The sequence below is a fragment of the Sceloporus occidentalis genome, unplaced genomic scaffold, assembly GCF_023333645.1.
Source record: "Sceloporus occidentalis isolate IW3139 unplaced genomic scaffold, rSceOcc1.0.p SCAF_2, whole genome shotgun sequence".
NCBI classification, from domain to species: domain Eukaryota; kingdom Metazoa; phylum Chordata; class Lepidosauria; order Squamata; family Phrynosomatidae; genus Sceloporus; species Sceloporus occidentalis.
Genome location: NW_028316982.1, coordinates 203,653,730 through 203,680,576, shown reverse-complemented (window position 1 = coordinate 203,680,576; position 26,847 = coordinate 203,653,730). Strand labels below are relative to the sequence as shown.

Genomic DNA, 26,847 nt, shown 5'->3' with positions numbered 1-26,847 from the left:
CAATCACAAGGCATACACTCTAAACCTATGGGTATGTAGACGTGTCAACATTTAACTGACCGTGTGTGTGTGTGTGTGTGTGTGTGTGTATTCCCTTACCACTCCCTTTAAAAAAAGCTAAATGGCATTCCTCAATAGAGGATACTGTATCAGCTACTATCTTCTATTATTAAAAATAAATAAATAAGTGGTTTAAAATACAGACGTTATATAATAACTAGAAATTACAGACACCTAAAATAGAAATAATTAATATTGAAAGGATAACCCATTGTTTCAGAAGAGCAATTGTGTGAACTAACATTAGGAATCAGTGTGTGGTGTCTGAAAAGAAACTGGCAAGATTTGTTTTAAAGTGCTTTCTGGTGCAATTTACATTCTGTGGATTTCATAGCAAACTTCACATAGATTGTAATGGATGTGGACCACATAATTTGTTTAGCAGATTTAATCCAGTCATATCTAACTTTACAATTCAAATACACTACCTTCTGAAGATATACTACCTTAAACTAATAACAGGATACAGCAGAACTAGGATGCAAACTTGGATATTTGCATTATGTTTTATGACTGTTGTACACCGCTTTGAAATCTTTACATGCACGTGTTTAATAAATACTTGTAAAGTAATGAAATGTTTTAATAAGCTGTATTATCAAATGAGTTACCATAAGGGGATTCCACTTTGGGTATCCTTCCAGGAAAGAAAAGATGACTGTAATCTTGTGGGGCCGTTACACATGTGTAACCCAGAGTTACACAGTCACGATTGTTTCCTTTAGGGTCTACATAAGGGCTGTGCAAGTTCTCCAAACCCCACTTACTTAGCATCCACTGTGGTGGATAGGATCTGTTCCCCTGCCATTTGGGAAGCAGCTGGCTGCTGCCCTTCTCCCACCCACCCTATGAAAAATCTCTGGCATAAACAGGAAATGCAACAGGGACCTTGCCTCTACTTGTCCCAACAGAGATCACTCATGGGAGCAGGTGGTAGCAGCTTCCCGAATGATTGCATGATCGGGGGAAGAGGTGAAAGGTTTTAGGATAAAGACTTTTCTGAAACAATAGCAACAAAACAGTAAAACTTAGAAGAATGAAGTAGAAATATTCTCACTCATATTTTAACACATACTTTCATTGGTTCTCCCGTGTATTTATTATGACCCTTCACAGTATTAGCTATGCTAATAGCTATAAGATATGCCTGTTTTTTCTGCCTTCATATTTCATGGAATTTGCTTTGAAGCTGCATAGTCATTCATTGCTCTTTTCGATTCCTTCCTTAATAATCATTTAAAAAGTCTCTCCCAAACCATCAATTTGAAGTGGTTAAAGTCTTGCTAATTTAGATGGCTTCTTACATACAAGGAAATTCATACCAGGATTGCATTCAGCTGATTTGATCTTCCTTCATCCTTGTTTACAGTTGGTTAAGTGAAGATACTTAAGCTATGTGAGATCAAAATAAACATCTCTGGCCTGTTATTCACCCAGGCAATTGGCTGCTATCGCTGTGATTTCTCATTGTAGTTAAAAATAGGTGTGTGGGGTGAGGCTTGGTTTATATTTTTGCCCAAATTCCTCTGGAAGAAACCATGGCAGATTTTATTGTACAGATGTCTATATAGTAAATGCTAGCTGATACTTCAGCTAGAAACTGCAGCATTATTACAGAACAATTGTCCAAAATGCATAGGAGCCAATCCTTCATTATGCTAGTAAATGTAAATGTAATAAACTAGGGCAGGCTTCCCAACTTGGTGCCCTTGAGATGTCTTGGACTATAACTTTCATCATCCCCAATCAGCATAGCCAATCATGCATTTGGGGTTGCATAAAGACTACTATGTTCTTGTCATTTTCCTTTTGATAATGATAATCCAAGAACTTTTCCTTTTCTTTTGTTTTCTGGAACATTTTGAACATCCAGCATGATGCCTGCAAAGTTAATTGCCCATTTACTATGGAGACGTTACTTCTGGAATGTGACTGGTTGGTTGTTCTACTGCATGCTGGTTTTTCAGTACACAACATGATTTATAGTTTTCCACTACTTTGGCTTGAAAGCTAGCTTTATCTTTCTTGTACCAAATGTCTGTGGCAATGTACACATTGTATGGATCATTTGAATGTTCAAGCTTTTTGGAACGGATGTAGCTCAGCATGACTCCAAATGTGAAGAAGCCAAAGAAGCAGAACAACAAGAGTATAAACACTACTTCCAAGTGGTCACTCGTTGCTGTGACTGGTGCAGGCACGGGGTGGTTTGTTTTAGTTACGTAGTCCTCTAGTAGTTTTGAAAGGAGTAAGTTCAGTGCTGTGTTGTTGGATGGCACTGCCATTGTTCTGTCAAGAATGTCACAGCTTCCTCAAATTCTGATTCATAGAGTGGAATGGGGAAAAATAAAATAAAAAACAAAACATAAGAATAATTATATTCAAATAATCACACTAAGTTCTATTTCAATTGAATTAGATGTGTGGTACTGATGAATATATGTGCATGTGCATGTATATCCTTACTTTGTTAATTTAAATGAAATCACACACATGATACACCAAACAAACCCCCTTGAATATTGCTGAAATTTTTTAAATTGAAATTCAATTGATGTATAATGATGGCTAAACCTGTAGCTCACAGCAGTGCTTCTTTGGTGATCTGATGTAGACCACTGGTAATTATTTTCCCCTCATGTATCAGGGGAAAATGTATCACTGGCACCATATTTGCTTTCAAATTGACAATGATTTATGAGAACTTTATAGCTGTTTTTTCTTGGCAAAATTTATTCAGAGGTTTGCCACTGGCATCCTCTTAAGCTGAGTGTGACTTGCTCACCCAGTGGGTTTTCTTGATTCCTGGTCTCCTGGAGTCCTATCCAACAAGTGATCCATTACAATCTTCTGGTCTCTTCCTATCTCTTTTTTGAGGTGGGGGGAATCACAAAATAGTATTTACCCAGTAGCCTCTGGAGAGTAAAGGCTCATTCATAGTATATAATTACAGTGGTATTATTCCACTTTAACTGCCATGGTTCTCACTTATGGAATCCTGGGATCTGCAGTTTAGGGAGAAGCATTTAGAATTGTCAGACAGTGTACTCCAGTGCCTCACTGAACTATAAACCACAGGATTTCATGGGATGGAACTATGACAGTTGGAAGTGGAATCATAATGCTATAATTGTGAAAGAGCCCTAAGAATATAGGCCTGAAACACACAGGCCAAATAAGGCAGCTTCCAGCCGTTTTGGAGGCATGACGTTCAGATGAAAACATGCCCCCAGTGTGGCCAGAAGCTGCTCTGGTGCTTTGATCAGGTCCTTTGGACCAGATCAAAAAGGAACAGATATAATCCAGCTCTTGGCAGTGCCAGTTTGGGAAAGTGGCCATGGCCTGCTTTGGGAATGAGCCATGCAATCACTGTGGTCCCAGCCCAATTGCGGTCAGGCAGCCTCTGGTCACTCTTTACCAGTGTGCTTTGGCCCTCAGTCTCTAGGCCAGTGCTTCCCAAGCTGTCTGATGTGGGGGACCAGTTTACCAAGAGCAGTATCATATTTGTGCCTATAGGCTACAATTGTTTCTTCCTTTCCTGTATATTTACCTCAGATTGGCAGCCAACAATTCAAGGACTGGAACTGGCCCAGGAAGCACCATTTTGAGTAGCATTGGCTAATAATATACCCTTGACAATGAAAATAAAGCAAATGTACTAATATATTATGCCCTGTTTCTGAGACTGTAGTCCACTAGACATAATATTGTATTGTATTGTACATGTATTGTACTGTTTAATATGGGGGACTTTTGCTAATGTAACTTGTATTTTATTATTCTGTAAACCGCCGTGATCGAAGGAACGGCGGTATATAAATAAAGACTCATTCATTCATTCATTCATTCATAATAGATCTGCCATTCCTCTCTAATTAGCCTGCTACTTCTATATTTCATGAACTCATGATGCTGCCATGTATAGAGTGAAGATTATTGACCCATCTGATCAGAGTTGGCCCAAGACTCTTTAACTGAGGTGAAGTAGAAAATATCTTTTGCTACCCACCAAGGTCAAGGCACATAGTATCCCAAACCAGCTTAGCTACTTTGGCATAAGAGGCAAGCATTCCTCCCCATCTCAAGCTGTAAAAATATATTAATATCTGGCTGCCTATTCATGACAACCAGAATCTGTTGCCTTCCTCAAATAGTAGGACTAGCCCTGCATCTCAATCCAGTTATCATTTTTGTTTTTCCAAGGACCAATCATGATACCTAAAATATTTTGAAGCAGAAATGTGGGGAACTGAATCACAGACCCTATGCAAAGTGGATCTGTATTTTTTCCAGAGATGTGTGTGTGTGTGTGTTGTGTGCCTTCAAGTCATTTCCAACTTATGGTAACCCTATGGCAAAACCTATCGTGAGGTTTTAGTTGCAAGATTTGTTCAGAGGAGGTTTGATATTGCTTTCCCCTGAAGCTGAGAGCATATGACTTGCCCAAGGTCACCCAGCAGGTTTCATGGCCAAGAGATGCTTCCCGTAATCCCTTCATCAACTGGCTCCAAACTGGAATGTAATAGTACTCAGGAGAACATGGGATAGCTACACATTGCTTCTGATTGTTAGCATGAAAGGTCTTACATCTAAAAACACTCACAGTGTCTTTATCCCATGCAAACATGGGATAATAATAGAAATCAGTTGATACTACTTTGTTTGCTTCTTCTTAAAGAAATAGGGTGCTCTACCATGTGTGGTTTTCTAATTTAAATATTTCGAAATTGTCACAGAACATTGTTGGAAGACCTGTACAATCTTGGTATTTTAGAAAAGGGCCACAATCTATTATCATAGTCATGTATCGAAAAAAGTGGGTTTAGTTCTGTGTTTGTTGTAGAATTCAGAAAGTGTCCTAATAATAGAGCTTATCACTCCACTTAAATAACCCAGTTTACCTGATTTGAATTCAAATCTCAACCAAATGTGTGCAAACAGGCAAACACCCCATCCCCACCCCTTCCAAATCCTCTCACAAACACCCATTCTCGCTCAACTGCCTCCTGATTACTGTTACGGAGGCAAAAGAAGTATTTTGAAACACATGAAAGGGACTGCCCACAGGGGAACAAAGTAGAAAATTGACCCTTGGTCCCCATAGAATTGCTTTCTCCTGTGCTATATCTTGCATAACTGACTATGCAACTGGAAATTATATTTATGCTACCCATGGGCAAAATGTGGAACTAGATGTTCCCCAAATACAGTGTTATTTGCGTTAGTGGAATGGGTGGCACAGTGGAACATGAATATGAACAGTCACCCAACATCATAATGCAGGGTCCCAGGTAAGGAGGGGAGGTTGGGGCAGTTCTGGGGTCAGAATATTCTGGGCTGCTTCCAGAATATCCTGGCTCATGCAGACACCACTCTAGTCTAAATTGCGATGATGGACATCATATGGGAAACTCACACTAGATCACCTGGAACCCACCCCATCCTTGTAGACTTTGCTGTCATTAGTAGCAGTGATAAAATCCTCAAATATATATATATATAAACAAGGCTCTCGGGAAGCTTCCCAGAGTGTGAGTTTCCTTTTAAATGGAAGTAGGTTGGTTTCATTACTCTTGTTTTCATGTAGCAGTTTTGCTGCTGTAACTAATGTGACACACCCACAGAGAGTGACTATGGGGCTGCATGTGGCCCACAGGTTAAATGTTGCCAACCTCTGATTTAAAGCATCAGGTAACTAACAGTATAAGGAATCTCTACATGCTGTGCAACTATTTGAGCCAAATAGTTGTGAGCCTTCAAGCTATATTTGCAGGCTTCGTGAAAACTCTGTGAATTTCCTGAAATTCACTATGATGAACATCCTGTGTGCCCTCTACTTCTGAAATTTAGGAGGGAAAGGGCGTCAAACATTTGAAGCACTGCAATAAACAGCTGGCCACTATCACACATCATAGTAAGTCTTCCAGGAACTGGGGGAGGGGTTCTCCAATTCCTAGAATCTTTTGGAACCTCCCAAGGGATCCTGAATACCAATAATATGCACCCACAGTTGCTTCCTCATACATATCTTCCTTTGTGTCTCATCTACGTATTCTGAAATAAAAAATTCTCCATGGGAATAAACCAAGAAAATAAATTTTAAAAAAAGAATTGTGAAACTTTTGCAGATTACATTGCAGCATTTTCAATGAACACTTGGAATCAAGTTCAGCTCTCCCAGTGTGGGTGTATAGTGTAAGAACACCCTTACTGTAGGGAAAGTTCTAGAGCTGTCACAGAGTTATCCAGTGGGTAGTGTCAATGTCAGTGTCAGCAGTCCATGTTACTGTATGTGTATCTTCTTGAAGGAAGAGGAGCTAGGGATTGCCTTTACTGGGTGCATATATCCCACCACTCTCGCCACTTGTTGCATAATTTTGGTGTGACATGTGCATGTATGTCTATGCTCATATAAGAAGTACATGTGTAGTGGGTCTCCACACATTTAGGAATCCACGTCCTGTGGAGTATGTGGTCATGTGGAAACCCTGTAGACAGGCCTGGTGTCAAAATCTGGCATTCTTGCAGGGGCATCATTAGGGATGTGTGGCAAGTGAGGACTTCACCAGGTGACACCTCGGGAGGGATGTCACCCAACATCATAATGCAGGGTCCCAGGTAAGGAGGGGAGATTGGGGCAGTTCTGGGGTCAGAATATTCTGGGCTGCTTCCAGAATATCCTGGCTCATGCAGACACCACTCTAGTCTAAATTGCGATGATGGACATCATATGGGAAACTCACACTAGATCACCTGGAACCCACCCCATCCTTGTAGACTTTGCTGTCATTAGTAGCAGTGATAAAATCCTCAAATATATATATATAAAAACAAGGCTCTCGGGAAGCTTCCCAGAGTGTGAGTTTCCTTTTAAATGGAAGTAGGTTGGTTTCATTACTCTTGTTTTCATGTAGCAGTTTTGCTGCTGTAACTAATGTGACACACCCACAGAGAGTGACTATGGGGCTGCATGTGGCCCACAGGTTAAATGTTGCCAACCTCTGATTTAAAGCATCAGGTAACTAACAGTATAAGGAATCTCTACATGCTGTGCAACTATTTGAGCCAAATAGTTGTGAGCCTTCAAGCTATATTTGCAGGCTTCGTGAAAACTCTGTGAATTTCCTGAAATTCACTATGATGAACATCCTGTGTGCCCTCTACTTCTGAAATTTAGGAGGGAAAGGGCGTCAAACATTTGAAGCACTGCAATAAACAGCTGGCCACTATCACACATCATAGTAAGTCTTCCAGGAACTGGGGGAGGGGTTCCCCAGTTCCTGGAATCTTTTGGAACCTCCCAAGAGATCCTGAATACCAATAATATGCACCCACAGTTGCTTCCTCATACATATCTTCCTTTGTGTCTCATCTACGTATTCTGAACTCTGAAAAATAATAATAAAAAATTCTCCATGGGAATAAACCAAGAAAATAAATTTTAAAAAAAGAATTGTGAAACTTTTGCAGATTACATTGCAGCATTTTCAATGAACACTTGGAATCAAGTTCAGCTCTCCCAGTGTGGGTGTATAGTGTAAGAACACCCTTACTGTAGGGAAAGTTCTAGAGCTGTCACAGAGTTATCCAGTGGGTAGTGTCAATGTCAGTGTCAGCAGTCCATGTTACTGTATGTGTATCTTCTTGAAGGAAGAGGAGCTAGGGATTGCCTTTACTGGGTGCATATATCCCACCACTCTCGCCACTTGTTGCATAATTTTGGTGTGACATGTGCATGTATGTCTATGCTCATATAAGAAGTACATGTGTAGTGGGTCTCCACACATTTAGGAATCCACGTCCTGTGGATTATGTGGTCATGTGGAAACCCTGTAGACAGGCCTGGTGTCAAAATCTGGCATTCTTGCAGGGGCATCATTAGGGATGTGTGGCAAGTGAGGACTTCACCAGGTGACACCTCGGGAGGGATGTCACCCTGGGCACTGGTGGGACTGGGCTGTCTTTTGGGTTTGATGGCTCTGCTAGCAGTAAAAGAGAGTCTCCTCCCTCTCCCACTTACCCAGCAACTCTACCAGACCTGGAAAAGCTGCAGGTTGGCAGAAGCACCCTACCCCTACCACCAGCTGTTGGTGGGACTGGGGTACATTTCTGAATGTAGTGGCTCTGTTGGCTGGGCAGTAAAGAGAGTTTCTTCCCTTTCCTGCCTGACCAGCAGCTCCACCACAAATTGGAAAAGGCTGTTGAAGAGGGGGAGGTATTAAAAAATAATCTACACTGGGTGTTAAATATACTAGGTGTGCCACTCCCTCTCCCAATAGTGACACCTGACAGGACTTACATTCTGTCATCCAGCAGATGCAGTTCAGCTGCCACCTTAGTGTTTCTAAAATGCCATAGGTCAGTGGTTCAATTGTGCTAGTGCCTGGTGTCCATCAGAACAAAATGGACGCAACTGAACACCACATTTTTTTGATAGATGCATTCCTACCCTCCCCAGTACACTAGGAGGGTGAAATATCTAGTATCTGCACTGGAAAACCCAAATGGTGGCTGCAATAATGCCTACTGGGGCCTGTCAAGAGCTTCCTGAATCCTAATGTCACCACTAGTAATGCATGTATACCTGTATACTTCATGACTATATTCATAAAGGAAGTGGAAAAGCAAAATACAAAGAGGTTCCCCATGTCCATTCAATTGTCATGCATGCCTGTAAATAATAGATATACTTCCCATCTATTGTTGACATGTGCACAAAATTGAGGCTTGAGTAATCCCACCTTGGTTCAGTGAAACAGCACAAACATGGTGACATGATTCAAAATTGGGAGACATAAGGCCAGATATTGCATTCTCAGTTGGTAGGTATCGGGGGAGGGGGAGGGAAGGATAGAGAGAGAACAAAGCAGGGAGATGATGTGAGAAAATGCAACCAGAGTATATTTCTTATTGTTTAAAACAGAGGAGATTATCACACGGGAGAGAAAGCATCCTTCTCTCACCCTTAAACTCAGCTAATTGCGCGCTTCTCTCATCCTTCCAATGTGGGAAAAGTGTCATCGAGCCATCATTTGGTATTAACGGGCATTCCTGTTAATACCAAATGATGGCTCCATGACACTTAGAAGCGCACAGGGATGACTCCATGATACTTTGCCCATGGGAGAAGGATGGGCGATGCGCATGGGAGTGTGATCCCCAATCACACCATTAGCTGAGCTGAAGTCCGGGAGAAGTCCGGGAAAAGGTCGCTGTCACTCCCATGTGATAATCTCCAGAGGTAGGGAATCTTTGGCCCTCTAGATGTTGTTAGGCTGCAGTTCCCATTAACTAGCATGCTATTGGTGGGGTTGATGGCAGCTGTAGTCCAACAACTTCAGTGGAGTCATATTACTGGTTCAAAAATTATAATCTGTCAACTCTAGCTGTTATTATACTAAATCTGAGGAACTGCATATTGATAAGTATGCATATTTTAGTTAGGGTGAGAAGCATGATAATGGAAAGCTTTGTTTGGGTGTTAACGGTAGATTGAGGTTGCGCCCACACTCCAGAATTAATGCAGTGACACTACTTCAACTGTCATTGCTCAATGCTATGGAATTCTGGAATTTGTAGTTTTGTGAGATATTTAGCCTTCTCTGTCAAATCGCTCTGATGCCATAAAAAATACAAATCCCAAGATTCTATAGGATGAAGCCATGATAGTTAAAATGATGTCAAACTGCAATAATTCTGCAGTGTGACAGCAGCCTGGGGGGGGGGGTGTCGTTCACATGTTGTTTTTTGGCATGACAATGCGAATCATCTCAGTCATGCATTCCAGGTTTGTTATTCACACTATGGAATTACATGGATCTTTATCAATGTGCATGTCTGGGAGTTCGGTTGTTTACACCTGCAAGCATTTGAATAAAGACAGAGTTGATGCAAATGCATTCGGAACCCCATTTTAGGTATGCAGCATTTTATCCCGGGCCTATTTGGGTCTATTCGCATTGGTTATTCACACCACTGGTGATACAGATCTTTAAAACAAACAACAACAACAACAAAACAACAAAAACTAGAGGAAAACCCCTATATCAATTATCCTTAAATGGGTTTTTGGGCAGCCCCCCAAAAACTTAATTGGGTGCATTTGGGATATGTGTGAAGAACAGAGATTTGACCCAGATTCATCCTGAATTATTTTCACAGTGTGAATGACCCCTGAGTGTATAGTGTGAAAAATGGCTATACTTTTCTGGGTTGAGATAATTTGATTGAATAATTGGTTTAAGCTCCACAACACTGTAAAATATGTTGGTTTTGCACACTGGAGTGCCTTACCATTCATGGCCCAGGGTCACATCATATACTTGTCACATCTGCATGTGTATTTTAATCATTGATTATAATTGACAAAATACTGCATGCTACTTGAAGGGGCGTTTTGTTTAAATTGCATTAAATTATGAATATTTTCTTTCACAGGAGAAACAGAGAATATGGAGACAGTATGAAGGAATATGTGAAAGAAATACTCATTTTATTCCATTCCAAGGACAGTATTGGCATCAGTTTAGAATATATAGCATTTCCACCAGTAGCTAACCAAATCTCACTACTGCTTCTGTATCTGGCTCCACTGGCTCCTGCCCTTGTAGCCACTCCTACTTACAATCTGATAATTGAAATATCACACTCTACTGTTATTTTAAAGTTGCATATTCTAAGTAGTCCACCATCATAGAAAATAACTGTGATGAACAGCTTTCCAGAAATCAGAAGGCAAGTCAGTGAACTTTGTTGTGATATCCCCTTTCTTTTCCATACCCATATCTTCAGTAAACCAAATGAAAAGTACCTTTATCCCAAGTGATATAGCGCACACCCATCTCTAAAGCTAGATGAAATGTTGAAAGTGTTATTAATGTCACTCTTCCTTTTTTCAATTTCTTCTTTGAAAACATCAGTTATTTCCAAAGAGCAACTTTGAGTAAAAATACTATACTGATTTGAATTACTCTTTAAAATGTTTGCCTGTGTTATTCTTATTCCTATGTAGAGCTTTCTCTCTACAGAAATTCTAGCAAGGTTCCTTTCATACCGAGAAAATCTAGAGAAGATGATCAATATCTGTACTGTCACTGTTGTGAAAACTGTATCTAAGTGTGAGTTATGGTCACATTTTACAACTTTTATTTTTCTTTTAAGTTAAAACTTATCTACTTGTTGTTTCCAGCACTGCAGTTCTTAAATGTTTAACAATACTTAAACAAGTATTCTTCTGCTCTTCCCTCTTTAGATTAATTAATATATATATATACACACACACACACACACACATCACTTTACAATTTAAAACTGCAGAGGAAGAGGAAGGCAGCAGAACAGATGCCAGGCACTCCAATGGCACAGAAGAAAAAAAGCATACATTTCTGATCAACAGTTTATAAGCAATGGCAGAAGCTCACCTCCTGTAACAAGAAGGCAGACAAGAATAGAGGAATAAACATGCAAACTCACCAAGCAGTGTGAAGGAGGGAGTCTACAACCTAGATGCTGTGAGTCAGGCTTATACTCCGAGCTTGGCTGGGAAGAAGCCTGAAGTCTGGGAGGGACTTATCATTGGTGCATGGCTAGCCAGCCTTATGCTCTGAATGCACAGGGGAGGGAACCTATAAGCTGCTGGGAAGGCAGGTTTACACAGAGGAAGGTGATACAGATTTCCAGGTAGAGAAAGAGTGTCTGGCAACTCAGACAAGTAAAGACTGTGCCCAGTACAACGGGAGTGTCTTGCTTTATATGCAAAGCTGGACAGTTCTAGTAACTTGATTTCCTTTCATCATTTTCAAATGCTGAAATATTTCTGTGCTGAAATACTTCTGTGGAGCAGTGCACAGGAAGAACCAGATTCAAGACATTAACCATCCAGTCTGGCCACATAGGTTTAATTATGAAGTGACTATGTATTTTCTTCTCTGAAGAAAGTAATGCGATCCAATGTGGGTCAACAGGCCATGTGTTAGGGAGATGAAGCTGGTAAAGACTAAGATGTTTTTAGTTATGCTTTTCTGAGTTTTTGTGTGATTTTCATACTGATTTATCTAGATTGTTTTAATTTTACTTTATTATTGTAAAGTCTTTTAAAATGTTTTTATCTTGTGAGCCACCTTGGGTCCTTATCTGGCAGAAAGGCAGCACAGCAATGAAATGAAACTAAATAAATAAATAAATAAATAAATAAATAAATAAAGTTCCTATAACTCTGATCACAGCTCTCCATGACATGAGACAAGGGCCCCGTCCACACTACAGAATCATAGCACTATTATATGGTGTCCTGGGACTGGTGATCTAGTGAGGGACAAGGAGACTTTGGTTGATAATTCTAAATATCCACCCCTAATCTGCAAATTCTGAGATTTCATCTGATGGAATCATGGCAATTAAAGTGGAATAATAGTGCTATAATTCTGTAGCATGAATGAGTCCCAAGCAAGGAGTATCTACGCTACGGTTATAGCAATTTGATATCATTTTAATTGCCATGGCTCTACCTATGGAATCCTGGGATTTGAAGTTTGATGAAGGAGTTAGAATTTTCAGTCCACATGGCTGCTTCTTAGCAACAAAATTATTCCTTCAGAAGCTGCTTTATTTTTTTGTTTTAAAAACCTGTTGGGACTCTGTTATATATGTATGTAATTTGCATTTGCTTTTTGCTCTTCACCCTTGATGTCTCACATATTTTGCTCTCTTGCTTTTGGAAATAAATATCAAGGAATGGGATAGTACCTTTTCAGGCAAAATAAAAACAAAAGCCAACTTTCATAACTCACAAGAGAAAAAGGGACTGATTGAATACTCCCAGATTTGGTTCCTGTTCTTTCTGATTTTATACTGTGGGTACATCCAGGCTGGTTTAAAAATCCAGAAAGTCCAGATTTTGCTCCTGTTCTTTCCCATTTTATTTTAGAGATGCACACCTTTTTTAATCACAGAAAATTTTCACCAGGTCCTTGTATGACCAGAGACTTTTTATACCTGCTTCTCAGGTTGGTTTATTTGAACTAATTACAGAGATGTTCAAAAGAAAATGGTGGATGATTAAAGAATTAAAGACACTTTCTCCATCGGTTTCTGAAAATTGCCCCATTTGAAAATATTCCTTTAAAAATACTTATTGGATTTTAAGTATATGTCAGTGACATTGTCAGGAAGGGATCCAAAGGACCTTTGCCCCAGATCTTCTGAGTGATGTCCTGGATCTCTTAAGATCTCCTGAGGTGCACTGATGACATCATCTGATCCCAAACCTGTCTCTTCCTTTTGAACTGAAAATAGGAGACCTTAAAATAGCACACCAGTAGGGAGTGTAGCATGAATTACCATGTTGGGACATTTTAATCCATCAGATGTAGAGTTTGTTGCAGGCTTTACACAGAAGTAGATCTATGCAGTCTTTCTAAGACATTGTTACATGTACAGAAGTGAACAATATTCCCAAATTTCAGTCACTTGCTGTTTACATTTTGCTATATATAAACAAAAAATTTAGATGACGCACAAGGAGAAACTGGGTGGAAACCGAAACAAAGTCACACTCCAGGGCTAAAAACCTGTGCAAAAAGCAGCTCTGGTATTCTTGACTTGACATGGAAAAAGTGCATCATCGCACTGGCATATAAACATCCCCGGTGTCAGTGTGGGAATGCAGCAAAGCAAAAACGCAAAAGTACATCAAACAATGGATGTAATTACAACATACACAAACCAGAAAGTTGAACAGGAGGCATGGGGTGAAGAGGTGCATGTATGGAGGGGCCTCCATGTTTGTGCTTTGCCAATGTTTCACTGGGCACACCAACGCACTGTTCAGGTGCTGCATTGCACATGCGACTTTGTGGCCAATCATACAGGTAGGCATCCCATGGGATGGCATCTGGGCAGGAAGAGGAAGGTAATTGGAGGTCACAACTGTTTGTGCAATGGTGTGCATGTGTGGCAGGGAGACAAAAAAAATAACCGTGCAGTGTGGCTTGACACTGCATTGTGCAGATAGCCTGTGGATATTCAGCTTGCCTTGGTAGCAGGCTCTGTGGATGCAGGGTTTTAACCCACTTTCAGAAAACCCAGGATTGAGCTGCTTTTCCCTACCCATCTACCCCCATGTGAAACACTGATATTTTACTTAAGGTGAACTTGAACTACACAGTTGTATCAATCTGATATCACTTTATCTGCCATCGTGTCATCCTAAGGAATCCTGGGATTTGTACAATCAGTCTTCTGTATCCACAGATATGCCATTACATTTCATGGGACTTGAACATCTACTGATTTTGGTATCCATAGGAGGTCCTAGAAGCAAACCCCATCAGATAACAAAGAAACAGTTTCTCTTTGTGGTCCTAGCTCCAGAGGTTCTGAGGTTCCATGCCATGCATCTGACGAAGTAGTGTCCATGAAAGCTTATGCCAAAATAAATTGGTTAGCCTTCAAAGCATCATAGGACTCTTCCCTTTTTTAATATCCATCAGTTATATTAGCTGTATTGAGCTGTAACTCAGTTTTTATAACCACCAGTTATATCCATCATAGGACGATGCTGAACTGGTTTTGGTATTTGGAACTCAGGGAAGTGTGCATAGGATTGTAGTCCTAGGGCATTTCCAGACTGGTATTACAAAGTGCAAGTTCTTGCAATATAGCTTCTTAGGCTTTGGCAGTATTTACAGGTTATTAAGGTCTCTGTGTTAACTTGTTTCATTTTTTAAGGGAGCTGCTTGTAGTGATTTCTTTGATCTATACCACAGTTCTTCCAAATATGTTTTCTTTTTAATGGTCGCATATTTTGCCAAAGTAATCCAATGGTTTGAAGGGCAAATTTCTCTGCTCAGTTTTTTTTTTTAATTATTAATAGAACTACATTTCAAAAGTTCTGTTTCACTGATACATTATAGCACCATTTGTTGTTGTTAACTGCTGCCAAATGGATTTCTCTGAATGAGGGACCTCCAAGGCACCCTCTCATCAACAGACCAGCTTGGGTTTTGCAGACTCAGGGCCATGGCTTCCTTGACTGAAGCCCATCCACCTGCAATGCAGTTTTCTTTTCCCTACTTATTGCCTTTTAGCTTGCCAAGCATTATTGTTTTTTCTAATGAGTCAGGTCTTCTCATGATGTGGCCAAAGTACAACAGTAGTGAAAAGAGAAATGAAAGCACATTGCAAAGCAGCAAACAAAGAGATGACAAGCTACACGTGCTCTAGGATGGTCAACTGTTTATTCAGTGTTAAAAAGCCCAATGCATTTCAGCCACAATGAGAAAGGCCTTCAGGGGCTTTAAAAAGAACTCAGTGGAGTTGTGAACACTCTCCAAAATACAGGACCATAAAGATTAAAGGGACAGAGGTAGACCTGAAGTGTGAGCATAACAGTGCAGCCTTAGTTGGCTATTCTTGCCCATCCCTTACCACTCACTGCCTTGTCTACACTTTCTAACCAATCCTATGTCTATTTGTGTTATTTTCTTTTTGCATTTAATTTGGCTTGAAATCCAGTTGGAAGAGTAACAATACATTTTGTGAGAAAAGGACTGAACATATTTTATGTGCAGTTATTCAGTAGTGAGGGTGAGAGGTAGGTGGGACATACTTGGATATATTTCCCCCCTAGTATTGAATTTTGCTTTAGTATTGAAAACACATTCCTTGTCATAATCTTCCTGAATTCTTGTCATAAATTACAATTTTCAGGAGGAGAAGATAAGGAGAACTTGACTGTGACATGGATAAGGTAGAGGAGACTTGCAAACCCAAAAGAATACCTAAAAGAGTACAAAAAGGAAATTATTGTATGGAAAGGGACACATTTCTGTGTGATCTGGTTGTACCTTGTGGTTTGTTTGTTTGTTTTTAATTATTGTAAGCTGTCTTGAAATCCTTCTTGGGAGAAAGGAGCTAGATAAATTAAATAAATAAATACATATTTACAAGAGTTAAACCCATTATTTTAAAAAGGAAAGATGTAACTTTATATGGGAGACATTACTTTGTAAATGTGTGGCACCATATTGAGTTGTAAATGCTCAATGGAAAAAGAGACTTATTTTGTAGATACTCAGAGACAGTCTCTTTATTCAGTTGTTATAAACTATTCACTTTTAACATTAATTATGTTTGTCTATATCTATATGAAATTTGAATACATTTGTAGTAATTCTAAGTTTACATCTAGAAATATCATTTAGCAAACAGATTTTTTATGAACGTTTGGGTTATAGGCCTTTCTTTTTGATCTTTTAACTACCCAGCAATTCCCCTGGTATATATTTCTGTGTTACATGGAGTTTGCCTCTTCGACAATGCAATCTTGTTTATATTTTCTCAGATTTAAATCCTATTGACATACTTTCAGGTAAGTATATATAGTAGTGGTGGGCAACTGAAGCCCTCCAGATGTTGCTGGACTGCAACTCCTATTAGTCCTGGTCAACATACAGAACTCAAGCCAAAATAATACCAAAAACTGATATATGCTGGGAGTTGCAGTCCAGCATAATATGGAGGTGGTACAATTGACCACTCCTGTACTGTAGTATAGTATTGCAACCAAAATGAACCTTCTAAATTCCCCAAATATATATTTTAAGTAGGAAGGAGAAAATTACATATGCCGCCACTGGAGGGTGGTGAAAGGGAGAGATTCAAACTCCATGAATAAATAAACAAAGAAATAAACACAATTTGTGAGGAGAAACCTTCAGCCTTCTTCTGTAAATAATGTTTCTTGGTCTTTTTGTGATTATGTTCAAAGAAAGATTCCACTCTAGAGAGTACTTCTGCATTCAAACATGTGCATGTAGACAGAAAAATTCATTTCTTTTTATTAATTCCCCTACCCCCACCACATGTTTGCCCTTCATGACTGGAGTGTGTTCACTCCTCTTCCATATGACCAAAGGGATTATTTTGGCTTGACTTCTGTATTGTTGGGGAATAGCAAGCTGGTGATTCATGGCACATGGAAAATGCACTGATGTAGATTTCATGAGTGCTGAAATCACGTGGGATATAAACAGATCTATATTAGTTCATAGGCAAATGACTAAGCCCCAGTATAGCTTAGGGCATATGGGAGAAAACACACACAGAACAAACCAGTTTTGCCAAGCCAGACATGCAATGACAAATCTGTACATGTGCTCAAGCTAGTTCCTAACATGGTCACATGTGTCTGGTAAATTTGTTGTAATTGGAGTTTGGAGACAGAATTTGAATTTCTAGCTTGATAAAAATATCTAAATTACAATGACTGCCAATGCATTTGGTCCTGAGTTTGGAAAAGTGGTTTTTGGATATGGCATCTGGACTATCTGAGCAGCCATGCTTCCTGGGATAATTTCAGGAGTTATAGTCCCCAGACCCACCATTTACAGTACATTTATGTGGTGGTTAAGATTGTGTGCTCCTGTAAGGCAAAAGGTTATGCTGATGGTAGCAGTGCTACTAGGAGAATCTCCCATGCCAGGTAAGCTTTTGCTGAAGAGCCAGACTAAACAGCTACCTGGCTGCATCAATAATGGAGGGTGACACTGGTGGAGCATCTCTTAGAGACATTGGCAGTGGCACCATAACCACTACTTGTTAGTACTGCTCAGAAGGAGGCATGGTAAAATCCTTTTGAATGTCTTTTACCAAAAAAAACATATGATAGGACAACTCACAATGAAACAAGAGATAGTGCCACAAAATGAAACTCACGGATCAGATGGTACCTAATCAGCTACTGGGGTACAGTGGAGGACAACTATGAGGAGGGATGTGGCTAATGATGCAACTGGTCTCAAGCTTAAAGGACATTCAGCTACTGACATGCTCAGTGTCAAAAGGAAGGTATAAAGCTGTGCTACCCATATAGGAGAGCGAAATGTGAGAAGCATGAATCAGGGGAAGCTAGACATAGTAAAACAAGAAATGGAATGTATAAACATTACAATACTTGGGGTGAGTAAGCTAAAGTGGACAGGAATGGGACATTTTGAGTCAGGTAACTACACAGTGTTTTACTCAGGAAATTAATATCTAAGAAAAATTGAGTGATATTAAGAAGAGATGTAGCAAAAGTGATCAAAGGATATAGAGCAAAGGGCTAGAACAGACAGCTCTTTAAAGCCACTGTCTGGGTGGCTTGGGAGTGCCATGTTTATACGCCACACACTCCCATGCCACCCTGAAGCCACCCGAAAGCCAGGTGGCCACCCAGACATGGGCAGCTTCAAGGCACACTGCCTGTGCATAATTTATATGCTGCATGTCACTGGAGTGTCTTGAAGCTGCCATGGGGAAGAGCCGCCTTTTTCCTGGCCAAAAAAGGAGCACATCTTTGCTGCTCCTTTTTTGGCCAGCTTCAAGGCAGATTGGGGCCATGGTATGTGTTTGCCATGGCCCCAATCTGTCTTTGGAAGGGACAGCTTCAAGCCACCTTTTCCACCCATCTGTTTTGCCCCAAAGTTTGACCAAATAATATCAATAAGTAACTATAATCCAAGTTCATGCTCCAACTACAGAGTTAAAAAAAGAAGAAATTGTAAAATTCCGTGTTGGCAACCAGAAGGAAATTGATCACACACCAAAACAGCACATCTTTTTTAAAAATAAATTTAAAAACAATTATTTATATTTTCCCGCCTCTCCCAGATGGATTGAGGTGGGATTAAAATCCAATATAATATACAAAGCACAATCATAATCATACATGGTTGGAACACGAAGGTAGGATACAGAGCAGAATCGAAATGGTAGGGAAATTTGGCTTAGGATCAACAAATGAAGCAAGAGAGTAACTGACTGAATTTTGTGAGGCCAACAGTTTGTTCACTGTGAACACATTTTTCAAGCAATCAAAGAAGTAACTGTATATGTGGACATCAGCTGATTGCAAATATAGAAATCAGATAGAAATCCATCTGTCAGGAGTGCTTTGAGTGTATGTTCTTGCATGGCAAGGGGTTGGATTGGATGGCCCTTGTGGTCTCTTCCAACTCTATGATTCTATGATTCCAACAACAAGCAGTCCCCAAATGGTAATTTTCCCAAGCTCTGTTTTGGCACTGAAAAATCTTTTCACATAGCATAATTTCCAAGCACAAACTGTCTCTCTCAAATTGTTTTGTCTTTAAATACATGAAAATATGTTAACTAAATGGTCCGTATCTTATATATCTGCACACAATTGTCTTCATTGCAATCCCGTAATCTGGAGATTTCCAAAAACAGAGAGCAGCTGCCAAGAATAGATGCAGATATTACAGAAGAATGTTCATAAGTATGAGGAAATTCACAATAGCTAGGGTAAACAGAACATGTTAAAAAGTTAAAGTGATGGTAAGGAACTGGAAAATTAGTGAAGGAGTACTACCAAGAAATGAAGAACTGTGTAAATGTTAACAATTTGTGGGTGATGCCAGTGGTGGAGAGAGCAAGATCATGTAGTTTCCTACTCTTAAATCACCACAATTTTTCCCAAGGCCAGATTACAACCTACATAAATTTAATTTGTGCATGGGTAGGCTCTCTCTCTCTTTAGCCCATGCATGGGGAATGTTTGCTCCTCAAGATGTCTTAGGTCCAAAAAACACTGCAGAAATAAACCAGTATAAGACTGCTTTAACTGCCCTGGCTCAATGCCAAGGAATTCTGGAAACTGTAGTTTTATGAGACATAAATTTACAGCGCTTCATAAATAAAGGTTAATAATAATAATAATAATAAATTTAGCTTTCATTATCAGAGAGTTCTGGTGCCACAATAAACTACAATTGCTAGAAATCCCTAGCACTGAGCCAGTTAAAGTGGTCTGAAACTGGATTATTTTTGCAGCATATTTTGGACCTATGTCAACAACTTCCTTAACACCTGAAAAGCTTTGCAAGCTTTTCTTAGCAAATATTTCAGTGATATAGGCAAAGCTTAGTTTCTAGCACTGCAGTAACTTAAAACTTCACTTGGGCATTTAGAAGTACAACTTAGGTGTCCAAAAGTGGTGTGGCAGGCAAAGTTACGAAAGGGCATATGAACACAGCAAATCTAAGAGTTCTAGGTGTGAATGGTTTTTATTGTCTTACTTTGCAACACTAGAAGTTTTTGAGACTGAAGGAAGAGGAAGGGAAGGAGAATTTTATATTTGGGGGTGGGACAAACATCTTATTCCTCCCTCCACTTCTCACTCCATTGCTACACCGGGGTGAGCAGGGAACCCTGTTTGCAGAAGAAATTCAGGCGCTAAGCAGTCATCCAATGTCAGTTTAGTGTATACAACTGAAAATCAGTACTGAGAATCCTCATAATGAAAAAATTCATGGGAAGATTAATAAAACCTGAACAGTCTAATCTTAACATGCCTAAATTTTGATTATTAAAGTGTGTCATGACTTCATGAAGAGTTGCTAAACACCCTGGTATATGAGAGGTACTCATATTTATAAATAAATTCAGAAACATAATGAATATCTACCAAAATGTGATTATTATTTTTTGGTGTTAATTACTGTCAAGTCAACGTCAATTTATGGTGACTCTATGAAAGAGAGACTCAGCTAAGCCACACCTGATACATTTACCAGAAAGACTTAAAAGGCACTCCCTGCAAATAGTATTATTTAAACTGACTCAACACAAAGCAATATTTACTCAGGGTAAGGTCTTTGAACAAATTTCCCTAGGTGTGAAATGAACAGAATTAGACTGGGTGGTCTGGACAAATACCAGGGGGACAATCCAATGGAACCATGCAGTGCTTTATCCTTCACCTGTATCTTGTGCATTTCAATGTGGCAGTGACTTTCCCTGGAATGTATTCTAAATCCAGAAACTAGTTCAAGTTCTGTCTGACTTTGTACTTTCATACTCAGAAGTGGAGAAAGGGAGGGGGGCATTCTTTATGTTGGCCTTCATGCACAACTCTAGTCCTTTTTGGATTAAACAGATTATATGGATCCATTTCAATCTGGGTTCAGCCCTGGTTATGGGGCAGAAACAGCCATAGACACATTGGTGGATAAGCTGTGCTGGGAAACAGATGAGAGAATGTGTCCCTTGTGGTTGTGCTGGACCTCTTAGCAGTGGAGTTTATCACACAGGAGGAATTTCTCTTAATTTTGAATTAAAAGAAAGTGGGGCAAGAACGCATTCACGTGAATTCACTAGTTCAGCAAATTGCTTTCGAACTGGCTTCTCATTGCCCAAAAATAGCTTACCATCGCCCGAAATTGTGTGTGGTAGTCTATCACGCAATAACGTGAAACCCCATGATTGCGTTCGGACTGATTTCCCATTGCCCGAAATTGCGTGTGGTAGTCTATCATGCAAAAACATACCCCCCCCCATGATTGCATTCGAACTGGCTTCCCATTGCCCGAAATTGTGTGTGGTAGTCTACCACGCAATAACATTAAACCCCATGATTGCGTTCAAATTGCCATTGGATTATACTTCCAATTTCCCTTGTCTGATAAACTCCAGTGTTTGATACCACCTAATTCCTTTTTAAAGACATTAAAACAAGCAGTCATCATTGCATGTTGTGTCAGTGATTGCCCACTTGGTGGCTAATAGCAATTTGAGGGCAATGGGAAGTCAGTATGCCAAACTGAATGGGTGAAGGCTAAAATCCTTCTCCTAGTTTTGTTAGCTGCCCTTGAGTTGACTTCAATTTATGGCAACCCTATGGATGAGACATCTCCAAGATTCCCTATCCTTGACTGCTCTGATCCGGTCCTATAGGTTCAGGCATGTGATCTCCCTGAAGTTTCCTTCAGGAAAATGAGTCTAACCATCTGGCATGCAGGCTTCATCTCTTTCTATTGCCCTCTACCTCTCCTAGCATTATTGTCTTTTCTAATGAATTATTCCTTCTCATGATGTGGCCAAGGTATGACAGCCTCAGCTTTGTCATCTTGGCTTCCAGGGAGAATTCTGGTTTAATCTGGTCTAGTTTCCATTTATTTGTCTTCTTGCTCATTTTCTTGGCTGTCTTCTCCTAGAACTGCAGTCCTAATTCATTTTGAAAGTGCCCCTTTTCTTGTCAAGTGCATGTAAATCTAAGAAGGACGTTGGGAGATTCAGTCATGAATCCTCCCATATTGTATTTATTTTGACCCTAACCTAAAACAAAACTGAGAAAATTTGATGTCATGACTCACTGAATAACAAAAAGTAATGTTAATGGAAACTAAAATCTGTCCAACAATTTCTATAATTATGGCTGCAGTTCAAACCTGCTATCTCACATCAGGAGTAATAATTAAATCCAGCCTTGGCAGCATACAATACAAAATCAGATATTGTTCAGAACAATGAACAAAAACAGCAAAGGCCTTTATGATGGAATAAGCCAGTCCTTTGTGTCACATGAACATTCTTTCTGTAGATTCACTTATTTAAAAAATAGCAATGCTTCAATGGGCTCTCAGCATTTAGCAAAATGGTGACATTACCTAAAATGGGATGAGGTGGATGTGCCCACGTCAGCATACCTGTTCCAGGAGATGGTAAAGCAATCCTCTTCATTCTGGCACCTCACAGAAGGCAGCTGTCTATTGTCCAACCCATATGGAAGACATCAAACTGGGAAGACCTGTGGAAATTAGAGTTTAGGAGAGGGAAAATGTTGGCCTTCTAGTTGTTTTGGATAACAACTTAAATAATTCCTGACTGTTGACTATGTGGTCTGGGAATCATGTATGTTGATATCTAAAATACCTGGAGAGCCACCATAGGAGCCCTGGTGGCGCAATGGTTAAATGCCTGTACTGCAGCCATTCACTCGAAACCACAAGGTTGCAAGTTCAAGACCAGCAAAAGGGCCCAAGCTCGACTCAGACTTGCATCCTTCCGAGGTCGTTAAAATGAGTACCCAGACTGTTGGGGGCAAATTAGCTTACTTGCTAATTAGTTTACTTGCTGTTCACCACTATGATCTTTGGAATAGTGGTATATAAATAAAACAAATTATTATTATTATTATTATTATTATTATTATTATAGTTGTATGAATCAGAGATCCCGAGCCACTGTTTCTGATTAAAACAAATATTGACTGCCATCCTGCTAATGGTATACACAGTTGAAAATCTACCGTGTTCCCTCATATGTGTTTTAATGGTCATTGAAGAGGTTGGTATTGTCTTTGACCTTCTTCAATAACCAAACCCACCCTCAGACTCACCATTCACTTTCTGCAGTCCTCCAAATACATTCTGTGGCTGGTGGCAAGTAGGGGGTTAGAATTCAAGAAGTATGTAGCAATGTCTCTGTAGTCAGACGCAGAATGATTTCACCATCCACTGAGACATCCAGAAGACCCTGACAGATTGCTGCCTTTCTCCCTGAAAAGGACCCAAAGCAGCTCACAGATAAAATTGTTTAAAAGATTTTATATGTACTCATCTTGTGTCTGGCTATGGAGACACAGCCATATGCTTCTCCAATCTCCTCCCATGCTCTCCACCAGCCAAGGTTGGGGGCTGCAAGCAGCTGTATGTTGAGTCTGGCAGGTGCGGAATGGCCAGCTGGAGTTTCACAAGCAGAACTACTATGCTACTTGCTACACTGGATCTCCCCCACAGTCTCACCCAGCTGAAGTGTGAGTTACTACCACATGCAGGGCTGAGAGGGGCAGGGATAAAATCACCAGGACCCAGACATCCAGATAGCCAAAGCCTCTGGGGGCATGAACCATTAAAAATGCATTACAAAATAAATGTTGGTGTCTCAATAGGCCAGAGAGAAGCTATGATGTCCCAAACTGAAGGATGGGGGTCCCCATCATACATCTCACCCCAGAACTAGTTACAGCTCTCAGTGGCTCTGACTGCTTTTCACATGATTCTTACTGGCACATGCAACTGTTGCTGCAAGTCTTATTGACCTTGGCTACTGTGTCACAAAGTGTAAGGATATATTGTTCTTTCAGTTGCCTTGCTACACAATTCTATAATTGTGCCTTTCTTTAGCAGCAACCATGCATATTATGCTATTTAAACACACACCCCTGAGTAAATAAGACAGTGTGAACAGCTTTCAGATGTTTGTTCACCCCAGTGCACACTGTAAGCAGTCCAACAAAAGTTGCCACCCTAGAGTGCTTACATTTTGGTATTTTATATAGTCACTGAACCAGAATAAAATTTCTGTTGAAGACTATTTTTCCCCTATATATTTGGTTGGCCTTAAAACAGTATTGCCCTGCTGTGGATCTGAGAATTTTCTTACCAGTAGACATAGCTACTTTTGCTTTTATTTCTTTCAGAACTGGTACTTCTATTACATCTATTTCAGTATCTGGAGCAGAGGTTTTATATTATACTGTGGAGATTTTATATTCAGCAACATTTTAATTGCAGGATTTCCTGGACCAAAGCCTGAGAGGGTTTTTACTGCATACATGGAAAAATTCCACTATGTGTAGCATTTCTTGCAATTCCTGTGTTTTGATGGGATATGCCTGGCCTAGTGAAATGTTACTTTCTATGCAAACATTTATGGTAGCTGCTAATGCTGTTTCCCAACTTATCAAAATCCTGTCACATGGTAATAAGAAGCATTCATGATCAGGTCTTCTCCACAGTGGCACCTTGACTCTAGAATGTGTTCTCAATGGAGCCTTATGTATATATGTACCTTCAAGTCACCTGTTGACTTATATTAACCCCATGAATTTCAGAAGGTTTTCTTAAGGAATACTCAGAGGTGGTTTTGCCAGTTCTTTCTTCTGAAATATAGCCTACAGGATCAGGTCTTGCTTGGCTGTCTCCCATCCAAGTAATAACCAGGCTTGACCTTGCTTAGGTTCCAGGACCAGATGGGATCTAGTGCCTACAAAGTATTTTAATCTAGTATTTATATTAAAAATATCTATAAAAATCTATAAAAAATAGAAGAATCCTTGAAGGTATTCATCCAGCACTACAAAAACATCAGATTCAGTGCCAGACAAGCCTCTACGAACAGCCTAAATTGTATCTGGGCCATTCTGGATGTGATTTGTGGAGCTATTTGTTTCTTTAACTGGTTGGAGAAAGTGGGACTTTATAAGGGCAAAAGTTAGGGTACAAGTAAAGATTGATGATGGTGATGTTGTTGTTGATCCTGATCCTGAGAGAAGTAAATATATGTCTAAGCAGAAATCAAACCTAAAAACTTTCTTCCCATTCTAATATCAAACTGTTCTCCACAAGAATAACTTCAACAACTGTGCCTGACTCACTTCCCTCAGGGTGAAACTATTTAGTGATGGCCGTGAGGACTCTATGATACTGGCACAGAAAGTTGCCATAAAACTAGACTAAAACACAACACAGCTGCATCATCAAGCATTTTAGTGCAAACATGTTTTTTGTAGCCTTTATATCAGCAATTAGCTTCATAAGTCAAAATATTCAAGAACATGTGTCACAATTGCCCAGCCAAGGGGGGGAAACTCAGGAAATAACCCTTTAAAATGTGTCATGTACTGCAAACCTTTTGGACTACACTCCCACATACCATTTTCATTGTCATACTAGGACAAACTGACTAGAATTGTAGTCTAAAACATATGACTGGCCAAAGGTTCCCCATTCTAGTATGTATACCAGGGTCCTATTCCAGACTAAAATCAAAGTCTCTTTCACACTACACAATTTCATCATTTTGATGCAACTTTGAAGTGCTATAGCTCCATCCTATGGCATCTTGGGATTTGCAGTTTGGGGAACAGTACTTAGAATTCTTTGCAAGTCAGCTCCAGTGCTCCATCAAGCTGCAAATCCTAGAACTCCATAGGACTGAGTCATTGTAGTTACATAGTATCAAAATGCTATAACTGTGCAGTGTGAAGGAGACACACAATTCAAAATTATGAAAGTGTGTAGAAGGTGGATATTAGCTTCAGAAGCACACTTAATTATATGGCACAGTGGATCGTGAAGTCAGTGAAAGTGTCTCTTTAAAAGATACAACTAGCCGAGATTAATTTAGGAATGTAAGAGGTATGGAGCAAAAGTCCTGATAATCCTTATCTGATTTTTGTCACTGCCTGATTTTTTTTAAAAAAAAATTGCACCTGATTTTGAATTATGTACTTGTGCAAACAAATACACTGGTCAACACTACTTAATGTTTGTGAGTGTGGCTTAAGAGGATGGATTATCTGCCTGCCATTCTGCTCCTGTAATTCCCTATTCAAAGAAAGAAAAGATCATGGACAAAATCTCCAGTCTGCCCTGAGGTTCACTGTGTGGCCAAGCACTCTCTCTATAATCTACCTTGCAGGACTGTTCTAAAATTTGAAATATGGGAATGGGTACAGAAATGTGTACACCATCATGAGCTTCAATGTGAAAAAAGCAGAATATAAACAAAATATAAGCAAAGTGGAAAGAGCTGGCATGACTATATTAACTGTCATTGATTTCAAATTACTCTATGCATGACTAATTTAGATTCTTATCATATACATCTTTTTCTCATTCATCATGTAAATTAACAATGTTTCCTCGGTAAAAACCAATGAAGTATGCTGACAGAAATGACCCAGCTGAAAGTCATTGTTAGAGTCATATCCTAAAAAAAGAGTCAGAAGAACACAAGGAGCAGTGCTAGACCAGATCACAAGATGATACAATTCACCCAGTGGCATGGCAAATGGGTGGAAGTCTGTTTGCCTCATGGACTATCCTCCCCAAATAACTTCCAGCCTATTAGCAGGGCATTCATCATACCTAGTGAAAGAAAGTGCTGCAGTGTCTTGCAACAGTTGCACTCACATGTGCACTGTTTAAAAATTTCCCAAGT

At 39.8% G+C, this 26,847-nt stretch overlaps 2 protein-coding genes across 2 annotated transcripts in view; one reads left to right on the top strand and one right to left on the bottom strand.

Moving 5' to 3' along the window:
- The window catches only part of LOC149319602 (chloride intracellular channel protein 6-like), a 150,132-nt gene that overhangs the window by 8,476 nt on the left and 114,809 nt on the right, over positions 1-26,847 (top strand). The window lies entirely within an intron of this gene.
- On the bottom strand, positions 1,892-23,392 carry KCNE1 (potassium voltage-gated channel subfamily E regulatory subunit 1). Its single transcript, XM_089508118.1, has 3 exons — positions 23,240-23,392; positions 22,548-22,648; positions 1,892-2,379 (listed from the first exon to the last, which is right to left on the bottom strand). The coding sequence occupies exon 3, from the start codon at positions 2,343-2,345 to the stop codon at positions 1,965-1,967; it is 381 nt and encodes a 126-aa protein (XP_089364244.1). The 5' UTR covers positions 2,346-2,379; positions 22,548-22,648; positions 23,240-23,392; the 3' UTR covers positions 1,892-1,964.

Excerpts from the sequence above, each read along its gene's own strand:
- KCNE1 (XM_089508118.1), bottom strand. The coding sequence starts at position 2,345 with ATGGCAGTGCCATCCAACAACACAGCACTGAACTTACTCCTTTCAAAA.